This window comes from Gossypium hirsutum, chromosome D04 (assembly GCF_007990345.1).
Source record: "Gossypium hirsutum isolate 1008001.06 chromosome D04, Gossypium_hirsutum_v2.1, whole genome shotgun sequence".
NCBI classification, from domain to species: Eukaryota; Viridiplantae; Streptophyta; class Magnoliopsida; order Malvales; family Malvaceae; genus Gossypium; species Gossypium hirsutum.
The window spans coordinates 47,552,099-47,572,645 of NC_053440.1; the positions used below are offsets into that span (position 1 = coordinate 47,552,099).

Here is a 20,547-nt window from a genome sequence, read left to right on the forward strand (position 1 = left end):
GATCTAGAGAGGGTGCGACCAGGACATTTGGGGATAAAGGCCTGAAAAAAACAACGGTATCTTAGAGCCAGCTAAAACCACGGAAAGAAGAGGAGCCATAGCCACCAGGAGCGGCATCAGTCATTCTGGGAGTCTAAAACCCATCAACAACCAATCAAACAGAAACCAAAGCGACGACGCCTTTCTATATGCGCAGCAAGGGCCTTGATGAACCATGAGAAAACAAAAGTCCCGAGGAATTACCAGACTGGAAAGAAGAAAAACATGGAGAGGACCCACAAGGCGATCGGGAACCAAACAGCCCACCATTCGAGATGTAGGAGATATCGGGCTTTTTTTATTTTAAAAAAAAACAAGATAAAAGTATCAGGCAGCTTGCGTCGACCAGCAGAGAAGGGTTTCCCTTCATTCATCACAGAGAAGGGAGTAGATAATGAGTGGGTTGAAGTTTTTAAGTATTATTGCAGGGAAACCATATATGCATTGAAATTTTAGTTCGTTAAAGTTTAGCTAAAAGTTTCATACAATGAAACAACCATTCTATTTTATTCCAATATTTTCAAATAGATCATTTCAAGCCCATAGTGTGCAACAAATTAACATATTGCTAAGGCAAAAAAATAAAACACACACACACACACACACACACCATAGAAGAGCCTCTTTGAAGCCCTGAACAAGTTCACAATCCCTATCAACATGCTAATTCCTTAAAATTCTACTGACCAAATCTATATAATATATCTAAATCACCTAAAGTTGATTGCTGGGGATGGGAAAAGGCGTTCTGTAAGCCACTGCAGAGGTCTGTTGGAACAATGGCAGCAGCAACAATGAACAACAAAGAGCATAAGCTCATGAAAAACAGGAAGTAAAACAAAACAAAAGAACAAAATGAAAATCCAAAGAGAAGCAGCAAGTAACCGAATGAGAAAAGTTCCCCATCAGCTTTCATTCCATTTCCATTTCAAAATATAAAGGAGATACAAAAGCAAGTCAGTTACCTAAACGTAACTACTCCCACCAAATTTGGCAAGTTGCCAACTAAAATAATACAAGTCAAAAGCTGAAAATAAATCAGCTATTACATCCATCATTTTCATATCTTACTAACTCTAGAAATCAAGTTACATGTCAACTTGATTGCTTTACAAAAAAAAAATCAAAATAAACAAAATGAAACAAGCAGCTCCTATTCGATTCTAAAGCTGGTCTGCTGCCGCTGGAAGTTTGTTGCATTGCAGGCCAATGCTCAACACTCCTCCTTGGACTGTAGGCAACAAACACCAATCGAATCTCGTAAGAATTCAAACCTGATTGTGCCAAGAGGCTTTGTCAAAATGTCAGCCAATTGATCTTGTGAGCTGCAATGTATAAGACACACTTCTTTGGATTGAACAATTTCTCGAACAAAGTAAAACTTGAGCTTAAAATGTTTGGTTTTGCCATGAAAAACAGGATTTTTGGAGATGGCAACTGCTGACTGGTTATCCACCATAATTTCAGTAGGCTCAAGCTGTTCTTCATTCAAATCACATAGCAACTTCCTAAGCCAAATGGCTTGATTCACTACTGCAGCTGCTGCTATGTATTCGGCTTCAGCAGTAGACTGAGCAACAGTTTGTTGCTTCTTTGAACTCCAACTGAAAACTCCCGAACCAAGTGTAAAGAAGTAGCCTGAAGTACTTCTCATATCATCAACTGATCCACCCCAGTCACTATCTGAGTAGCCAGTTAATTTCACCTCACTTCCTTTCTTGAACATTACACCAAACTTCAAAGTACCTTTGACATACCTGAGTATTCTCTTTGCTGCTTTCAAATGAGTTGTATTGCAGCTGTGCATGAATCTGGACAGTAGACTAACTGAATGCATAAGGTCAGGTCTGGTTGCTGTCAAGTAAAGTAAACAGCCAATCAAGCTTCTATACTCCTTTTCATCTACCTTTTCTTCATTTCCAAAGCTGCTTAGTTTCTCTCCCACAGCTAATGGTGTGCTCACTGGTTTGCTGTTTTCCATATGAAACTTAGTGAGAATTTTCAAGGCAAATGCATGCTGGCTGATAAAAATGCCTTGATCAGACTGGTCTACTTCCATACCAAGAAAGTAAGTCATGATTCCCAAGTCTGTCATGTCAAACATGTCTTGCATATTCTTCTTGAACTCCTGAATCAAATCGACCCTGCTTCCAGTCACTAATAGATCATCCACATATATTGAGACAATCAGTAAAGTCTCATCTTTAGACTTCTTTATAAATAAAGTTGGCTCACTCAAACTTTTCTCGAAATTGAGCCTAGACAGGCAATCATCTATCCTGTCATACCAGGCTCGAGGAGCCTGTTTTAGTCCATAGAGTGCCTTCTTCAGCTTGTAAACCTTGTCCTCCTTTCCTTGGACTTTAAATCCATCAGGCTGTTCAACATAAATTTCCTCTTTAAGGAAGCCATTCAGGAAAGCTGACTTGACATCAAGTTGATGGACCTTCCACTGTTTCTGTGCAGCGAAGGCAAACAGAAGCTTTATGGTATCCAGCCTTGCCACTGGAGCAAATGTCTCCTCAAAATCAATGCCAAACTGTTGATTGTACCCTTTCACCACAAGCCTTACCTTGTGCTTGTTCAGAGAGCCATCTGCATTGAACTTGGCCCTGAAAACCCACTTGACACCTATGACCTTCTTTTGATCAGGTCTATCTACCAGATCCCAAGTGTCATTCTTATGGATCATGTCGATTTCAGCCTCCATAGCCTTCTTCCAGCTCTTGCTTCTTGCAGCTTCTTCATAGCTTGAAGGCTTAACAATGGCCACATTGCATCTTTGGTAGATATCAGCAATAGACCTGGTCCCTCTCACAGGAGCATCATCTACATTGGCATTACTGACTTCATTTTCTACCAATTCCAGATTGCTGTCAATCTGCTCTTCTTCAAACTGACTTGTATTAGAGCCATCTAGACTCCAAAACCTTCCTTCATCAAATTTGACATCCCTGCTTACCAAAATCTTCTTGGTTGAGGGATCAAATACTCTGTAGCCCTTCTTGCAGCTACTGTAGCCAACAAATATACCAGGAACTGACCTCTTCTCGAGCTTGGTTCTTCTTTCTGCAGGGACAAGTACAAAACACATGCAACCAAATACTTTTAAATGGGAAACAGTTGGTTTAAGATCATACCATGCTTCAAAAGGAGTTTTATCATTCACAGCATGTGTTGGCAGCCTATTGAGCAGGTACACTGAGGTGTTGACACCTTCAGCCCAAAAAATGCTTGGAAGCTTGCTTTGAAACAACAAACATCTGGTCATGTTCATCACTGTCCTGTTCTTCCTCTCAGATACTCTATTTTGCTGAGGAGTATACACTGTGGTCAATTGATGATGAATCCCAGCCTGCTCATATAGCTTCTAAAATCTTTCAGACAAGTATTCAGAACCATTGTCTGTCCTCAAGGCCTTAATCCTACAGCCTGTTTGATTTTCTGCCAATGCCTTGAACTTTCCAAAAACTTCAAACACTTCTGACTTCTGTTTCATGAAATAAACCCAGCAAAATCTGGCCAGATCATCAATAAACAGTATAAAATACTTACTGCCATTCAGTGAAGGCGTCTTCATTGGTCCACAGACATCTGAGTGCACCAACTCAAGTCTTTTTCGAGCCCTTCATGCTTAGTTTACTGGAAAAGGCAACCTGGCCTGCTTGCCAAGCCGATACACTTCACAAACACCTTCACTTGCACTAACCTTCACCATGTCCTCTGTCATGTTCATTTTGTGCAGCAAATCAAGTGATTTGAGGTTAACATGGCCAAACCTCTTGTGCCAAAGATCAGTATTGTCAACTGAGCTTGTATAGGCACTTTTCTCAAGCTGACTCACATCCAGCATAAAACATTTGTCTCCCATAGGTGCTGAGACAATCTCCCTACCATGAGTATCACTTATAACACAAGAATCATTCTTGAAAACTAGTGAAAAGCCTTTCTTGACTAGCTGGCCTACACTGAGTAAATTTTGGTCTATTTCTGGCACATAGAGCACATCAGAAATGATTTTGTTACCTGAACCAGTGTGAATCACCACATCACCTCTTCCTTTTGCTTCAATCAAGTTGCCATTGCCTATCCTGACCTTCGAGACAAAGCTCCTGTCAATGTTCTTGAAAAGGCTCTCATCTGCAGCCATGTGGTGTGAGCAGCCACTATCCACAAGCCAACTGCTCTTGCTGTTAGCTGCAAAACATGAAGCTGTAAATACATGCTCCTCCTGAGCTTGGACATCCTCGGCAGACTTGGCTTGTACTGGCTGTGCTTGTGCCTTCTCATGACTTCTACAGATTTTCTCATGATGGCTATACTTCTTACAGCTTTTGCACTGTATGTCTGGTCTGGTCCAGCAATACTTCTCCAAATGATTAGTCTTCTTGCAGTGAACGCATGGTGGAAACCTCCTTCTACCGGCATCTTTCTTTGATCTTTCCCTCTTTTCAAACCAAGGCTTCTTAGCTTTCTGACTTGAGCTGGAGCCTTCTTTGACCTTTGCTTGAAAAGCACCTTCAGGACTCTCCTCCTGCCTACTTGCTCTTCTTTGCTCAAGTACATAGAGTGAGTTAACCAACTCAGACAACGAAATGGTTGTGAGATCTCTCGAGTCCTCTAATGAGGAGATTTTTGACTCAAACCTTTCAGGTAATGTGGTAATAACCTTCTCAACAACCCTACTGTCACTGAAATCTTCTCCAAGGAGTCTAATATTATTGACTGTAGCCATAATCCTATCAGAATATTGCTTGATAGTTTCTGACTCCTTCATCTTCAAATTTTCAAATTCCCTTCTAAGGTTGATGACTTGTTGCTGCCTAGTCTTGTCTGATCCCATGAACTCCTCTTTTACCTTGTCCCAAGCTTGTTTGGGTGAGTCACAGGCCATGATGCGAGTAAAAATCACATCAGACACTCCATTCTGTAGGCAGGCCATGGCTTTATGCTTCTTGGCTCGCTCCTCACCATGTTGCCTGATATGAGCAATGGTTGGATTTGCTCTCAGTGGTGGTGGCTCGACATCATTTTCAACTGCACTCCACAGATCAAGTGCTTGGAGGTAAGTTTTCATTTTAACTACCCAAATGTGGTAGTTTTCTCCAGCAAAAATTGGTGGTGGAGGAGGTGCAAAGCTCATGTTGCTGAAACTAGTTTGACAAACACGATTTTTAAGTTTATTTTGAAACAAAAAAAAAACTTAAACAATAGAGGTCCTCAAAGACAAGAGGCTCTGATTACCATTTGTTGGAACAATGGCAGCAGCAACAATGAACAACAAAGAGCATAAGCTCATGAAAAACAGGAAGCAAAACAAAACAAAAGAACAAAATGAAAATCCAAAGAGAAGCAGCAAGTAACCGAATGAGAAAAGTTCCCCATCAGCTTTCATTCCATTTCCATTTCAAAATATAAAGGAGATACAAAAGCAAGTCAGTTACCTAAACGTAACTACTCCCACCAAATTTGGCAAGTTGCCAACTAAAATAATACAAGTCAAAAGCTGAAAATAAATCAGCTATTACATCCATCATTTTCATATCTTACTAACTCTAGAAATCAAGTTACATGTCAACTTGATTGCTTTACAAAAAAAAATCAAAATAAACAAAATGAAACAAGCAGCTCCTATTCGATTCTAAAGCTGGTCTGCTGCCGCTGGAAGTTTGTTGCATTGCAGGCCAGTGCTCAACAAGGTCCCAGTGCCTCAGCTCTCTTCTTCCTCCAAAACCAAATGGCAGCTTCGTACTGTTCATTGCGTATCGTTTTAGTGGCTGCTTTCCAATCATACTTCTCCATTTCTTCACGTGCAGCTTTGCCTATGGTTTCTCTCAGTTCCTTATTTTGTAACAGGGGCACCAGTTTGCTCATGCAGTCCTCAATATCTCTAGGAGTAAAGAGAAAGCCGGTTTTGCCCTCCTGCTCTGCAGGAATTATATCCGGGATTCCCCCAGTACGAGCACCTACCACTGAGATTCCTGATGACATGGCCTCCAAAACAACAAGTCCGAGCGTCTCCGACTCCGAAGGTATCACAAACACATCCCCACTTGCATATGCCTCAGACAGCTCTTCACCTTGTAACATCCCTGTAAAAACTGCGGGCATGCCTGTAAACAATTTTTCTAGCTCTTCCCTGCAAACAACACATCTTATTTTGGGAGTGAGTACGATATTCAATTTGAGCCAGCTAATAGAAGATATAGATATTCCTCCAGAGTGTAGTTAAATTCATGAACATTAAACGGATTACCTGTACGGTCCATCCCCAATAAAAGCAATTCTTGCTTCTGGAAGCCTGTCCATAACACTGTACAATCATATATTCCCAATGTTAAAATTCTGCAAAATTCATGCATTGGAAGAGTAATGGTTGCAATGAAAATCTGACAGAACTCTGTTTCTTCTTTTCAGCTATGACATGGTATTATGTACCACAAATGATTATAAAGGAAACTATTAGCAACAATTTTTCATGCAATTCATAAATGGTACCTTTTGAGGAAATCTAAGCTCTTCTCAACTCCAACATGTCCAACATGAATTATTAGTGGTTTTTCTGGTTCACCATTGCTGTATAAAGAAAAAATATATAGCATTACAAAGCTGTAATTGAGGAGAGGAAGAAAATAAAGATTAAACACAGCACCTCAATCTTAATCGCATTTCATGAGAGTAATATCGAGGGTGGAAACTTTCAGAATCCACACCCTTGTTCCAAAGGCGAATCTTATTAGCTAGAAGTATTGACATATAAAAAGCTGGTTAGCCTAAGATTCAGCTACATAGATTAATGCAAAGCCAAGTTAAATTGGATAAAGCTATTTTGAATTTGATAATGTACTATGTTTACCTGAAGTTACCTTAGCTTCTTGGAGATCCCTCGCAATTGCAGCTGATGGAACCAGTGTGAGATCAGCTGCTCTGTGAAGAAATTCTGATAGGGACAAAGGAACTGTCATTGCTCAGACTTAGGCATGGAAATTGACTAAAAATGAGGGAAAAGAAGGCATCTTACGCACTTATTATTAACCACATAGGTTTAACCAACCAACTAAATGTGTATCTTGGGATATATCTGTAGAATGAAACAAAAAGTTAGATTTGGGCGTCAGGTCCATATAACAGCTCGAGTAGTTTTAAACCTGCAATGGTAAACCTTCCAAAAAGTAACAAATGAGTTGAGTGGCATCAAGGATTTAACAGGTGAACCAAAGAAGAATCAAACTCACACTGGAACATGGGTGTGATATGACATCACTATGGGTACAGAGAGTAGTTTTGCAATAGCGAGAGCACCAAAAACCTGGAATGCAGTTAGTATAAATCAGGAATGTATTTTGTTAGGATCGTCCCAATTAAGCAACGAACAAGTAAAAATAGTAGAAGAAATTGAGAAGATGAACACACAAATTTAACGTGGAAAAACCCCTCAAAAGAGGATAAAAAACCACGGGCAAAGATAATTTTACTATAATGGCAAAAGAATGAAGAGTACAAAAGATGGAGATAAAAACTAAACCCCGAAAACCCGAAAAACAAAGAACCCTCAAACGTAAACACAAAATTCTCTGAATGTGTTATGAGTTCTAATCTAATGGGTGTCTCTTAATTCTAAGATTGTAAAGGAGCCTATTTATAGGCTAAATTAGTAAGTCAAATAAACTATACTAATAAATGCTAAATATATTATACTAATAAATACTAAATCTTCTAGAAAGAAAATATATTTTTGTTTAACTTGACTTGCAAGCAATCTCTTAGAATTTGGGTCACACAATTCTAACAATCTCCACCTTGACACGAATTCTTTCAATGCCATCTTTGCCAAAACCCGCCACGGGCCTATCTTGAACTATGCAGGGAATTAACTGAGTCGAATCTATGCTTAGAAGCTGGAAGACTTCTAGCCTTCGACTTGTGCACTGCTAAATCAAAACTAACCCGGGTCTGATTTTCACAAATACAGTGCCCTAACTTTTCAAAACCTGCATCCAAAAGAGAACCTCTCTTCAACGAAACGGTCATACCTTTTTCCCTCCTATGACCAAGTTGCCTCCGCTTCAAATGAGTTGACTTTGACTCCGTAACGGACGAGGGACGTCCGATTTCACCGGTCACTGTAGAACCTTCCAGAATATAAAGACTGCCGGTTCTTTTACCTTTTAACAAAACGAGAGCTCCACGAGATACTTTAATGTCGCTCGACTCGATGTTGATTCTGCATCCTTTCAAGTCTAAAATACTCAAGGAGATGAGATTCTTTCGTAAATCAGGTACATACCTGACATCTGAGAGTGTCCTAATCGTCCCATCGTGTATCCTAATTTTAATAGTACCAATACCGATTATTTTACTAGATGAATCGTTTCCCATGTGCACAACTCCACCTTCAACTGAACTGTATGTGGAGAACCATTCTCTATTGGGACACATGTGGAAAGAACATCCTGAATCTAGGATCCACTCAGACGTAAGCTTGGAGTTATCGCTCGTTGACACTAACAAGAAATCATCACCGCTTTCATCGACCAAATTAGCACCAGCTACATCTTCCTCGTTACTCTCAGCAGCTCTTTTATTTCGCAGTTTAAAACAATCTGCTTTGACGTGACCTAACTTTTTGCAATAGCGACACCTTTTGTCTCGTTTCTTTGATGCTACCAAAACGGAAGCTTGTCTATCTGCTTTGCTATTCAAATCAAACTCATTGTCGAGTTTGTCTCTACTCAACAAATGACCTTTCACATCTTCGAACGAGAGTTTGTCTCTGCCATAAATCAGGGTCTCCCTGAAAGACTTGTATGAAGAGGGTAAAGAGCACAATAATAGCATAGCTTGATCTTCATCGTCAATATGAACCTCATCGTTCTTTAAATCATTTAAAAGAGTAATGAATTGACTGATGTGATCTTTAAGAAGCTCACCTTCGTTCATGCGAAACGTAAATAGACGTTGTTTCAACACTAAATGGTTAGCCAGAGACTTAGTCGCATAAAGAGTTTCTAACCTTTTCCACAAGGCGAATGAGGTCTTCTCCATCAATACCTCCTGCAATATTGTATTCGCGAGGCACAACTGGATTGCAGACAAGGCCTTTTCATCAAGCTCTTCCCATTCTGTTTGATTTAGATTCTCAGGCTTTTTCCCTGTAACAACCTTTTTCAAGCCATTTTGAACTAGAATTGCCATCATCCGAACTTGCCACAGATTGAAATTTGTCTTACCATCGAACTTCTCAATTTCAAACCTTGTTGCTGCCATCTCTGACCGGGCTGATCTATGAAAGTTAAACTAGCTCTGATACCACTTATTAGGATCGTCCCGATTAAGCAACGAACAAGTAAAAATAGTAGAAGAAATTGAGAAGATGAACACACAAATTTAACATGGAAAAACCCCTCAAAAGAGGATAAAAAACCACGGGCAAAGGTAATTTTACTATAATGGCAAAAGAATGAAGAGTACAAAAGATGGAGATAAAAACTAAACCCCGAAAACCCGAAAAACAAAGAACCCTCAAACGTAAACACAAAATTCTCTGAATGTGTTATGAGTTCTAATCTAATGGGTGTCTCTTAATTCTAAGATTGTAAAGGAGCCTATTTATAGGCTAAATTAGTAAGTCAAATAAACTATACTAATAAATGCTAAATATATTATACTAATAAATACTAAATCTTCTAGAAAGAAAATATATTTTTACTTAACTTGACTTGCAAACAATCTCTTAAAATTTGGGTCACACAATTCTAACATATTTCCTCATTAACATTTCGCTCTCAAAAAGAAATCATAATAATCTATCAACAATAACTCGCATAGCAACAATTACACGTGTACCATGATCCCAGGTGAAGAGGCATGTATTATATCAGGCTTAAACTGGGAAACTTCTGAGATTATTCTTGGACTTAGAGCCAAAGAAAGGGGCACATTCTGATACCAAGGACAGGGGAAGCTGCAATTCGTAGAAAGAAAATTATATAATATTATATACAGAAACAGTGGGGGAAAGAATATCCAAGGAATAAGCTAATGAAATAGTTAAAACATACAGTTACGTAGCCAAGTATAGACTATAACTTGAACTTGGTTGATTACACTAACCTTCTTGATCCAACCAACTTGGCCCCGTAGAACTCTTGTGGTACCCCTTCATGTGTTGTTACAACCATTACCTATAAGGACCAATGCCATTGCTTTTAGTTCATCATTCAAGAACATTTCTACGAACTACAGTAAACTGTTGGTCATAACTGCTAGCCACTGTTAACTGAGGATGAACTTAAGCTAAATCAAGCACCTGACATTAGAAATTACTTGAAACAAATGAAAAGGTAACGAGATAAACACAATCATTGTACAATATGTGCCAGTATGGGAGTGTGGGGACTTGGATTAAAACTTGCATGGCATATCATCTAAAGGTACAGCTATAAACTAATTTAGCTAACAAATTATCAAGCATAACTTCACAGATATAACGAGCATACCTCATCTCCCATTTCCCTTAAATATCTTATAAAATTCTGGAACCTGTTCTTATACCCTGACACATATCTGCAAACATGGAATGAAATGCAATCAGTGAGTGCCAAGTTTTGACATACTAAGAGTAGGTAACAGGTACACCAAGATTGTTTAGCTAATAGCGAAGGTACATAATTACAACCATGAAATGTACCACTCAGTCACTAACAATATCATTAGCATCCGAAGAATGATAAACAAAGTTATACAAAGGGAAGGGAGAGAGACTCACGGGAAAGGAGAAGGCTCAACAAAAAGAGCAATACGACGATGCTTGGAGTCGTTCCCAGGATCAATCAAGGGAGGATTTTCCTCTTCCCTCACCTCCGTAATAGTCATTTCAGAAGCTCTAGCAACAGCAGCTAACGTTCTATTCCTCTCACTCTTATATTTTACAAATCAGGCTAATGGTATGAAAAAAAAAAAAAAAATAGAATAAAAAAAAAAAAAAATTAAAGAAAGAGAGAGAGATAAGTACAAGTATATATTTGCATAACATGGGATTGTAAAAGGAATCTGAAGTGCCTAGAGAACGGATATTCTCTTGAACTTGAAATTGAAAGGAATATCAAAGGGATGCTCACTGAGTATATGCTTAATCTTAAATGGTATTTGGATATATATTATGCAAAAATTTCATATGCCAAAGTCAAAACGATACTAATATATTCCTACATGTATCAAAAAAAAGTATTGGATTATCTCATTATTCAATATTTGAAAAAATTACAATACATTGTTTTCTCTTCTTTTCTTTTATGTATTATGCAATTAATATGAAATTAAATTAAATATACTATAATATAATTATTAAAAATATGTTAATTTATTTATATTTAAAAATGTAATAAAAGAAATATATAATAAACGGTAAACCGCACTCAATTATGAAAAATTTTTATTTTGGGCATTCAAAATAATAAAAAAAAAATTGCAATTTAAGTACTCGTGTTACATAATTCGTCATTTTGGCAACTCCCGTTAAAATAACAAACGGCAAGCTAACATGAGAGTTAATAAAACCAGTATAATAACAAATTTAGCCCTAAACTTTTACATATTATATTAATTTAGCCATAATTTTAAAAAATTAACCCTCAAATTTTACAAATGGTCTCAATTTGATCCTAATTCTAAAAAATTCAAAGAAATATATAAAATACATAAATATTTTCAAAAAATATATAATAATAAATTTAAATTTCATATTAATATTAATATTAATATTAATATTAAATAAATATAATTATATTAAATAAATTAATATTAATATTAATATTATTAATTTAAATTTAAATTTATTATTATATTTTTTAAAAAATAATTATGTATTTTAATATATTTTTATATATTTCTTTCAATTTTTAAAACTAGGATCAAATTAAAACCATTTGTAAATTTTGAGGGTTAATTTTTTAAAATTATGAATAAATTGATATAATAAAAATTTAGCGTTAAATTTGTTATTATATTGATTTTTAACTGTCATATTAGCTTGTTGTTTGTGATTTTTAATAGGAGTCATCAAAATGATCGAAATATGTAACGTAGGTGCTTAAATTCCAAATTTTTTATTTTGGGTGCCTAAAATAATTTTGTTTATAGTTGGGTGACTATCTATGTAGTTTACCCTAAAATAAATGTATATACATAAAATTATCAAATATTATATTGGGTTAATATATATTGTGACCCTTAACTTGGCAATTTGTATTTATTTGGTATCTATTTTTTTTTACCTAACTAGCAGCTAAATTTGGAAAACGTAAGCCAAATTAGAAATTTTTATTGGTACTTGACTAACATCATTAGATTTTGGGTTGATAGCCAATAAAATGTTGACATGTGTACTAAAAAATAATAAAAATATTTTTCAAAATAAAAAATTATAAATTTTGGGAACTTTATTTTTTATTCTACGTGCATAATGAACTTAGACAAGTGGTTGTCCAATTCATTTAAATTTGGAGAACCATTTGTCCAAATTCATTTCTGAATAAGAATTTCTAGTAAATTTATACTTTTATAATTTCAAAAAGTTATAGTATAATTTTTTTCAAAAATTAAATTTTAGGTACTTTGGATTTTTTTAATTATTTTGATTCTTTTAAAATTTTAAGAATTTTTATTTCACGTGCACAATGAATTTAGACAACCATTTGTCCAATTCCATTTTGACAGTATATATCTAGTAATTAAATATTTTTTTATAATTTCTAAAAAATTATATAAAAATTTATATTTTCAAATAAATTTAATGTATTTTATAAAAAAATTATTTATTTTGTATTTTATATTTTATTTCATGTGCACAATGAACTTGAATAAATGGTTGTTGAAAAAATGAATCTAAACAAATGGGTCGAGTCGGGCTTTGAATGTTTGAAATGATGCATATATCGGGTTATGGAATAACATGCCTGATGGGCGTTGAAACCACCAAATATAATTTCCTACGCTTTAACTTAATTAAATAGTAGTATAGAGTAGTAGGGTTGATCCCACGGGGATTGGGATTTCTAATTTTCCTATTTACGTGACTAGATTTCTAAGTCCAAGCAGCTATCATGCCTACGACCTGTGCGTGCAGAGTTGTAAAATAAATAAAAGAGGGGAATTTAGTTGATAAATCAAATAAAAATAATATAATATAAAATAAAATAATAACACAATAATGATTGCAAAATAAAATTATGGAAATTAAATCAAATCGGTGAATCAAATATATTAATGTTTAGCCTTAGCCTCGGTACACTCTGAAATCAAATCAATCCTTCAAAAATAGATTTTCCTTTCCAAACGATAAGTTGGTTATAGTGGTCAAGGACGCCTCAACCGCCAACTTTTCCTTGTGTAGTCGGTTCCGGTACAATCTGCAAATTGACCCTTGCCAATTTTCTAATCACGTAACACGTGCCCGTAATTTAAGATTTTAATAGCCTTGCGATCTAGAAAGCCCAACTCGAATTAACGACCTCAATCGTGTGGATCATTTAAATCCAACCACTGCCTCCCTTGACGGAACTCGAATACGGTAAATGACTGACCCGATTTTCCAACTGTACGCCAATACAACTCCCATCCAATGTACACTTTGAGTTGAAATTGAATTAACTTTAAGGGACAATTGTAATTATCACATATACCGGAGAGATAGCAAATACTGTGTTGAAACGTTTTTTAGTACGGGTTCATATCTCACGATTTTTTTGTCAAAATGATAAATGGGCTAAAGCTAAAAGGAAATTAGTTGAGCCTGAGATTAATCATGCTTTGTTGGTTTATGGGAAGGAATATAATGGCAATGATGAAGGGTGGAAAGAAGAAAAGACTTGAGAAACAATTGAACCAAAAATGTGAAGAAACAAGGAAAAGAAAATGAAATGGCAGAATGCTCACAATTTTTTTGCTATAGACGTAGGAAAGAGATTAGAGAAAACAAACTATATTTTATTCAATCTCCAGTGTATTTTTTTCAAGCTACCATACAAGATATTTATATATATTCCGTATGCTAAACTTAGCCTGAATTATCTAACAACCAACCCACTAAAGTCAAATATTCTATCAGATTTTTTTTTCTAAATCTAGTTTTTACAAATTCAAATAGAAAATCTGATCAGCCATAAATTTCACAAGATTTTCAATTTAACCCCCTTTTATTGCTTGTACTCCAATTTATCCCATTTTTCTTGTTAACTCGAATTTTGATGCTCCAATTGCATACCTAATAAAATTAAACAAAAAATTACAGACTCGATATCAAAAATTACCAAAATTGGGTGCGTTAAACATACAAATTCAGCTTGTTATTAAATCCCCCTACTTAGCTGATGCTTGTCCTTAAGCATGTTATGTATTCCCATACTAGAAACAATTTCACAACTTGCTCTGAAATTAAGTCTCATCTCACAACAAAGCAAAATGCAAACAATTTAAGTGAAGCATGAGTAAGCAGTTGTTAAATTTAACTAACAAGCATTTTTATAGAATTCTAACATTATGCAACAAAATCAACTATTTCACCAAATTAAATCTTTAATAAAAATTGCAAAACAATAGTATATTTATTTACTAGATCAGGACGTAGGCAAATCTTTTTACGCGAAATGAGATGACAACCCAAGCACCTCACCCAGATTACTTAATTCAGCTTATCCCAAACAATTTTTTTAACATCAGCTCGATCAATGGAGTGTTTGCAAGTTTCGGTTCGTCACTTGAATCTTTTGAGGTGAGATGAGATGACAACCAAAGCACCTCACCCCGGTTACTCAATTCAGTTACATTCCCGAACTCTTCACTCATAACTAAGCTATCAGCGGAGTATGTATATAAATTTATTTTTTATTGTTATTTTTCGAGTATTTTTATTAGGCAAGTTTAAAAAGAAACTAACAATTTTCATGGAATGTTGACTTAGTCATAATATTTACAATTCTACAAATGACTTGTCAATCAAATTAAGCAGTAAGTAATTATTCATGAATCACATAATCATTCAAGTTAACTAAGCATGAGAATTGAAATTTTAAATAAACTTAGGGAATAACTTCAATACGGGAATTAACACATGCAACGAAGAATGAGAAATAGCAAAGCATACAAACCCCCTACTTAGTCCATATTGCCCTCAATGTGCAATAATAAATAAATAAAATAGGGTCAAGTGTACTCCTCGTGTATGTTTTAATGAGGCAGAGGATGGTGGAAGTGACTACTTTACAGTATGGTGAGGATGCTTGAGATGTTGGCTTCTATTGTTTCTAGGCGAGCCTCAATGTGGTTTAGTCTCTCTTCCATAGCGGAAGGGGGCTACTCCTCTTGCTCTGTAGGAGTCGGATCGTGTGTTCGTCAGAACACTCTATTGCTTCGAGTAGTTCATGTACCTAGGGGAACAAAACAAAACGCAATAGGGGTGCCGACAAGCAAACTCATAGAATCCAGACAATATGTGAGAGATGAAAAATTAATTCCGGATGGAAAAATGTTTGTGGCTAAATGCGTGATGTATGGGCCGAGTATGAGAGGTCGGTGGGCCCAAATTATAGCATGAAAAATACGTACAAGCCAATATCCTAAGTTGACCCTATAATTGGAGTGCATGCACCACCAGAAAAATAATTTTGTCTAAGTTAAGACAAACAGAGAATGTTTTCGACTCGAATAGTTAAAAGCAAAGAATCTATGAATATATCTTAGGGTCGGTTCATGTACTAGTAAGGCTTTAAAGGTCTTAGAATTGTAAGTGCGATGCAAAGAGTAAGTTAGATATGAGTAAGCTGAGTTGGCATCAAAATCACTAGGTATCTCGAGTAAAGTTGTATGGTATGAGTCGATTTGAACACCATCAAGGTTAACGAAACCTATGGCTATGTTAAAATCAAAAATTGACATACTAAATGTATTACCAAGCAATTTGAATTAAATTACATTTGGGGTTTCAATAGTCCTAGCGACATTTATATCGAAACTAAACGTTGCATAAAATTTGTATACAAGCTAAAAAATGCAGCATAGTTAATATTCGCATATGACGTCCAACCAATAGCATCAAAATAATTAAACACATAATCACACATATTAAGTGTATCAAGGGTAAAGAGAAATATATACCTACAGATTAAGATAAGACAATTTTGAATTTCCTCGTATCTCGTACGGTGTTTTGGGGTCGTGAAATTCAAAAATCCCTATAGTCTTGTTTCTTGCAATATTGTGTAAGTACGCCCCCATTGGCCGTGCCTATTATCTCTTAGAGGTTGGCACTCCTCTTCAGCCGGGCTATTTGGAAAACTCGGCATATCAACAGCCTCAATACTACTATTTAGGGTTGATTCTGGCTTTCCTCTCTACTAGTGTGATGGTTGTTGTCTAGAACGTGCCGTGACTGACCTTGTTTGGCATGAAGGCGGTTGTTCGTTTCGATTCGATGGTTTTATACCATGGTAATTGGAGGTGTTGGTTCTGTCCAAATGATCTGTCGGATATGTAAGCAACGAAAAAACAAGTGGGGGTCTTGAACGTTATACCTTATGCTATCAGAAGTGTCCAAATGGACTTGTAAGTCGTCTACCTCATCTAATGTTGAACGTCTTCCATGGCGCTGTCGACTCGGTCCAACAACTTATATTCGTAGTAGTGGAAATGATTCTGAATCTTCATTATTGATGTCGATGACGGGCAGTGTTGTAAAATAATTGTGACCCCGATTAAGAGAAGTCAGGAATTTGTTAGCTCCCTACTTTCTAGTACGAATCATGGTTTGTGTTGGCTTTGAAGAATGAACGGAAACATCTGTCATGGTAGCTCACGATAATAGTTGGCGATGATGGTTCACAGTGGTGGAGATCGATGTTTAGGAAGTGGTGTAGAGTGTTGCGATAGTGTTCGAAAGATTGTGGTGGGGGTTTTAAAAATAGTGGCATTTATGGGATGAGGTATGATAGTGGTTGGGCTTTGAAAAAGTGGTGATTTTATGGCTGAAGGTTCAGTAGTGGAGAGATGTGAATAGCGACAGTGCATGACGAAAGGGAGGGGTAAACGATGGTGGAGAAAAAAATAAGAAAAACGTGCGACAATGCTTCTCCAACTTGTGGTGTTTTGGCGCGGTGGTACGTGGCAAAGACAAAGGAAGACTAATCGGCGGTCGATTGTGGCAACAGTGATGTGGAAAGGTAAGGTTTTTAGGGTTTTGTTTTAGAGAATGTAGGGGGAGAAGAAGAAGAGAAAGGGAAAAAGAGAAGAGAAAAATAGGGGGTTTGAATATTTGGGCTTTTTTTAATAATACCCGATTTGGGTTTTATTTTGGGCTCCTTTTCTTTTTTTTCTTTGGGCCGCATTTGGCCGTTTGTCCTCCATTTTTTTGTTGGTCTAATTGGGTTTGGGATCATTCTTTTCTTCTTCTCTTTTCCCTTTTTAGGCTTAGTTTGGGTTTTGGATTTTTTTTATTTGGGTTTGATTTTTTTTATATTTGGGTTGACTTTGTGAAGAAAAATAACAACATTGAGCGTGGTGTGATGTGGCACGCCAAGATTGGAATCCAATTTTCGAAAAAAATGACAACCTCTACCAACGTTCTTGGAAAATAACATGTTAAAATAGATCAAATAATAATCTTGTTTTTATTTATTTTATCTTCAACCTAAATTAAACTGAATTCAAAATTAAATAAATTAAAATAAATATAGGTTACCTCTCAAAAAGTCTTTTGTTTAACGTCGTTAGCTCGACGACCTGAAATTTTATTCGTATAGCTCCTCAAGAATTAATTCTTCCACCACGTACACTTGGAAAATCTCGTAAAAAGGTCTTAACCTTTTTCCATTGACTTTGAAACATTTTTTAGACTCCTTGCTCTTAATTTCAACTACACCATGAGAAAACAATTTAGTAATAACAAAAAGACCAAACCATTTGGTTCAAAGTTTACCTACAAAAATCCTTAGTATAAGGTCGTAAAGTAACAATTCCTAACCAACTAAAAATTGTTTGAGGGATATTTTCTGGTCATGGAATGCCTTGGTTTAGTCTTTATAGATTTGGGCATTTTCATATGCGTCACGAAAAAATTCTTTTAGCTCTTGAATGTTTAATTTTAGATAATCTCCTGTGACGTCCAACTCTACGTTGCATTGTTTAATAGGCCAAAATACCTTGTGTTCCAGCTCTACTGAAAGGTGACAAGGTTTACCGAATATGAGTCAGTAAAGGGATATGTCTATGGGTCCCTTGTAAGTCGCACGGTATGCCTACAATGCATTGTTTAGTCGTAGGCTCTAGTTATTCCAATCCGATTTCACGGTCTTCTTCAAAATTAACTTTATTTCACAGTTTGAAACATTTGCTTGACCGTTTGTTTGTGGGTGATAAGCAGTGGCCACGCATTGTGTTACCCCATACTTTTTTAATAGTGTATCGATTATCTTGTTGCAAAAATGTGTTCCTCGATTGCTGATCAACGCTCTCAGTGTGCCAAACCTGGAAAAAATAGAGTTTTTTTTTAGAAATTCCACTATATTTTTAGCATCATCATGACGGGTAGCTTTAGCTTCTACCCAATTATACACGTAATCTATAGCGATAAAAATATAAACATTACTAAATGATGAAACAAATGGACCCATAAAATCGATGCCCCATACATAAAAAATTTCGCATACATATATAGGTGTGAATGGCATTTAATTTATTCGACTTAAATTACCCATCTTCTGACATCTTTCGCATGCCTTACAGAATAAGTAAACATCACGAAAAATGTGTGGCCAAAATAATCCATACTCAAGCACCTTATATGTAGTACATATTGGGCCAAAATTCCCTCCACAAGCGTAAGAATGACAAAAGGTTAGAATAGATTGTACATCGATTTCTGTGACACAGCGTCAGAATACCTGATTGGAACAATGTTTCCATAGGTAGGGTTTGTCCCCAATATAGTACCGTGAATGTCGTTTGATTTTATTTTTTTCAAAGCGTGATAAGTTAGAAGAGATAATACTTATAGCAAGGTAATTTACCATATCTGCGTGGTAAATTACTTGTGCTGAAAGTAGATTCTCATCCGTAAAATCATCCTTTAGAGGTGTTTCGACTTTTGAGAGTGGTAATCGACTCAAGTGATTCGCTACTAAGTTCTCGCACCTTTTCTTGTCTTTAATCTCGAGGTTGAATTCTTGTAAAGGCAGAATCCATCTAATCAACATTGATTTCACCTCCTTATTTCTAATCAAATATTTTAAAGCTGCATTGTCAGAAAAAACAATGATTTTAGTGTTTAACAAATATGATCTAATTTTTTCCAAAGCAAAAACAATAGCTAATAATTCTTTTTCAGTAGTTGAATAGTTACTTTGGGCGACATCTAATGTTTTAGAGGCGTAAGAGATGACGTGAGGTTCCTTCCAATTCTTTGCTCAATGATGGCTCTCATACTATGATCACTTGCATCGCACATGAGCTAGAAGGGATAGTCCTAATTCGATGGCTGCACTATGGGAGTTGAAACAAACTCATGCTTGAGTGTCAAATGCGTCCTTTCATGGTTGATCAAATTCGAACTCTTTGTCTTTTTGCAAGAGGTTACAGAGTGGTCACGAAATCTTTAAAAAATCCATTATAAAGCGTCTGTAAAAACCTGCATGGCCAAGAAAATAGCGAATTTCTATCACAGTTGTGGGGTACAAAAGTGAGTTAATAATATTAGTTTTGGCCTTATCGACCACGATCCCTTCAGCGGAGACAATATGTCTTAAAATTAATCCCTTTTCAACCATAAAATGACATTTTTCATAATTTAGAATGAGATTAAATTCTAGGTACCTTTTTACAATCTTAGTGAGATTTGACAGACATTCATCGAAAGAATTACCACACATTGTGAAATCATCTATAAATACCTCTATATTTTCTCGATATAGTCAGGAAATATGCTTACCATACACATCTGAAATGTGGCTGGCGCATTACAAAGTCCAAATGAGATCCGTCTATAAGCGAATATGCCAAAGGGACACGTAAACATTATCTTTTCTTGCTTTTCCGGTGCTACTAGAATCTGGAAAAAAAACCTGAATAACCATCAAGACAGTAATAGTGAGATTTACCAACTAAGTGTTCAAGCATTTGGTCAATAAAAGAAAGTTGAAAATGGTCTTTTCGAGTTAAAGAATTCAACTTCCTATAATCTATGCAGACTCTCCATTTGTTTTGGACCCAAGTGGGAACTAATTCCCCTACTAAAATTTTAATTACAGTCAAACCGATTTTCTTAGGTACTAGATGAATCGGGCTAACCCAGTTACTATCGAAAATTAGATAGATTATCCCGACATTTAGTAACTTCTGAATTTCCTTTTTCACGACCTCCATCATTGGTAGATTGACACTTCTTTGAACTTCTTTTTTCCTATCGGAATCTTGTGCATACAAGTTGAAAGACTTAAACCTTTAATATCGATAATCGTCCAT

At 36.0% G+C, this 20,547-nt stretch overlaps 1 protein-coding gene and 1 long non-coding RNA gene across 3 annotated transcripts; both read right to left on the reverse strand.

Annotated features, from left to right (window-relative positions):
- Positions 1–920: 920 nt before the first annotated feature.
- LOC107899046 (sulfoquinovosyl transferase SQD2) lies at positions 921–11,000 on the reverse strand. Of its 2 annotated transcripts, XR_005911865.1 has the most exons (12): positions 10,808–11,000; positions 10,539–10,605; positions 10,153–10,223; positions 9,886–10,003; positions 7,275–7,348; positions 7,065–7,120; positions 6,896–6,979; positions 6,692–6,779; positions 6,538–6,615; positions 6,296–6,352; positions 5,613–6,178; positions 921–1,133 (listed from the first exon to the last, which is right to left on the reverse strand). XR_005911865.1 is itself a non-coding variant. In XM_016824643.2 (11 exons), exons 1-11 carry the CDS (start codon positions 10,912–10,914, stop codon positions 5,731–5,733), a joined length of 1,248 nt encoding a protein of 415 aa, XP_016680132.2. In that variant the 5' UTR covers positions 10,915–11,000; the 3' UTR covers positions 5,400–5,730. The 2 variants fall into 2 exon arrangements, 1 of the variants encoding a protein (XP_016680132.2); XM_016824643.2 differs by lacking the exon at positions 921–1,133 and having other exon boundaries at positions 5,400–6,178.
- Positions 11,001–15,086: 4,086 nt separating this feature from the next.
- Positions 15,087–17,591, reverse strand: LOC121215893 (uncharacterized). The gene is made up of 2 exons (XR_005911866.1): positions 16,192–17,591; positions 15,087–15,464 (listed from the first exon to the last, which is right to left on the reverse strand). It is a non-coding gene; the product is annotated as an uncharacterized lncRNA (long non-coding RNA).
- Between the last annotated feature and the right edge of the window lie 2,956 nt (positions 17,592–20,547).